The sequence below is a fragment of the Hibiscus syriacus genome, unplaced genomic scaffold, assembly GCF_006381635.1.
Source record: "Hibiscus syriacus cultivar Baekdansim isolate YM2019G1 unplaced genomic scaffold, ASM638163v2 tig00112289_pilon, whole genome shotgun sequence".
In the NCBI taxonomy this organism is placed as follows: domain Eukaryota; kingdom Viridiplantae; phylum Streptophyta; class Magnoliopsida; order Malvales; family Malvaceae; genus Hibiscus; species Hibiscus syriacus.
In genome coordinates, this window is record NW_024063295.1 from 419,079 (window position 1) to 421,467 (window position 2,389).

At 37.8% G+C, this 2,389-nt stretch overlaps 1 protein-coding gene across 2 annotated transcripts; it reads left to right on the forward strand.

The window, feature by feature from the left end:
• The first annotated feature begins 331 nt into the window (after nucleotides 1-331).
• On the forward strand, nucleotides 332-1,839 carry LOC120177509 (homeobox-leucine zipper protein HAT7-like). Of its 2 annotated transcripts, none has more exons than XM_039183635.1 (3): nucleotides 332-531; nucleotides 608-993; nucleotides 1,320-1,839. In XM_039183635.1, exons 1-3 carry the CDS (start codon nucleotides 414-416, stop codon nucleotides 1,638-1,640), a joined length of 825 nt encoding a protein of 274 aa, XP_039039566.1. In that variant the 5' UTR covers nucleotides 332-413; the 3' UTR covers nucleotides 1,641-1,839. The 2 variants fall into 2 exon arrangements, with proteins under 2 accessions (XP_039039566.1, XP_039039565.1); XM_039183634.1 differs by having other exon boundaries at nucleotides 333-531; nucleotides 605-993.
• Nucleotides 1,840-2,389: the final 550 nt, after the last annotated feature.

Here is a 2,389-nt window from a genome sequence, read left to right on the forward strand (position 1 = left end):
AACAACCTTAAACCACGTAACTTAGAAATTAAGTGAACAATGGTCACGTATATTTTTTTACCATATAAATCCAAACATATTTACTATATGAATCTAAATTGAAGAGGTAGCTAGGCTTAATCTGTTAAACTGTATGAATGAGGAATTGTATGTAATATATAGAACTATGTGTGTAGAGAGAGAGAGAAACAGAAATGCACACCTTTCGTTTACTGAGTGCATGTTTCTCTCTCTCTCCCCCTCACTGTCAACCTAAAAATCGCTGTCATTCAGTCTCTGAACCCCATCACCACCCCTCCCTTGCATGTCTTCTTTCTATAACCTCTCAATCCACCATATAGCCATTTGAGAGCTCAGTCCTTATAATCCATTCTCCCCCAAGTTCATGAATCATTGAATCTTCATCCTTTGAAATGGCTTTTCCCCCTCATGCTTTCATGTTCCAACCCCATGGAGGTCACAACAATGATCATCTCCCTTCCCCTACTTCCCTCAATTTCCTCCCTTCTTGCCCTCCTCTGCTCTTCCATGGTATCTCCCTTATTCTCTCTCTCCTTTCTTTCTATTTGCTGATGGGTGTTGTTTTGTTTGTTTGGATCTATAGGTGGTGGAGGTGGTGGTGCACCGTTTATGATGAAGAGAACAGTGTCATTCTCGGGTGTGGACAAGTCGGAGGAAGTGCATGGAGATGATGAATTGTCTGATGACGGATCACATCTAGGGGAGAAGAAGAAGAGGCTCAATCTGGAACAAGTGAAGGCACTGGAGAAGAGTTTTGAGTTGGGTAACAAGCTAGAACCCGAGAGGAAAGTGCAGCTGGCTAAGGCCTTGGGGCTGCAACCGAGGCAGATTGCTATTTGGTTCCAAAACAGGAGGGCTAGGTGGAAAACCAAGCAACTGGAGAAAGATTACGATGCCTTGAAGAAACAGTTTGAAGCTCTCAAGGCTGACAATGACGCCCTTCAAGCTCAAAACATGAAACTTAATGCTGAGGTACTTTCAGTTCTATGCCCTAATTAACTAACTTTAATCATCTTATTAAGTTTTCTATGATGATTTTGATCTTTCTGATTTTTCAATACTGACAGCATCTTATTTTTATATTGATTAAGTTATTGATCCAACATTAAAAATGTTCATAAGAGTCATCGAATTGCTTTATTTTAATGATTCTGCTGCTGCTACCATCAGTTGATCACGAATATGAAGTTGTCAGTGTCAGAAAGCAGCAACTCTTAGGAATATAAGTTTTTTTTTTCCATTGATGGCACATGAAATTGATTTAAACTTTATTGGTTTCGAAAACACTACTGCTGTAGTTGTTGTCTTTGAGTAGCAAAGATTCGAATGAAATCATGAGCATCAAGAAAGAAAACGAGGGTTCATGGAGCCATACTGGAAGCGATAACAGTTGTGATGTCAACTTGGATATCTCGAGAACACCATTGATGAGCAGCAAACACCTTTTCCCAAGGCCAACAACAAGCATGACTCAGCTTCTCCAAGATTCATCAAGACCAGACCTTCAGTGCCTAAAACTCGACCAAGTGGTTCAAGAAGAGAGCTTCTGCAATATGTTCAATGGAGCCGATGACCAGCAAGGGTTCTGGCCATGGTCTGAGCACCAAAATTTCCATTGAAATCTAAACACCAAATTCTCCAACAAAATACCACTGTTTGTATAATCGTCAATTTCCATCAGCTTTTGGCTTAGCAAGTTGATTAAAGAAGAACAAAAGCTAGGAGATTTTTTTTACCATGGTAACTTCAAACTCTTGTTTTGGCTGTAGATCTGGTGTATAGAATTGGACATATTTGCTTCCACATATCAGAAAAATCAATATGAACAGTTGGTTAGCTATGAATAATACATTCTTTTTCATCCCATAACTTTAGTAAATTTTGAATAATTTAGCCTACATGTGGTACCGAGTGGTTTTCCAGCTCTGTCATGGTAAGCCATGAAAAAAAAAGGATTCTCTCCCATTTTTTAATATGCATGAATTTTTTTTAGTATAGAATGATTACAAGATAGTATATGTTCAAAAAACTCTTAATCGATTGATAATAAACACACAAACATCCTTACATATGACGTACTTGAACTCGTGATCTTTAAAAATAACAATCCTCTCTTTAGACATTGGTTGGTTTGATTTAATTCATTTATTTGAATGCAATTAATCAATAGTTTATTGAATATTAATCGAAAATCAAGAGGGGTAAAAATATAGAGGAAGATTCTGAGCACACATTCCAAGGGGAAAGAAGCCAAGGAGATGGGAAGAAAGAAAACAGATGTAGAGGGTTAGGAAATGGACATTTCTTTGGTTTTAGAAGGGAGACATTGATATACACACACACATATATATGTTTATCTGACAAAAGA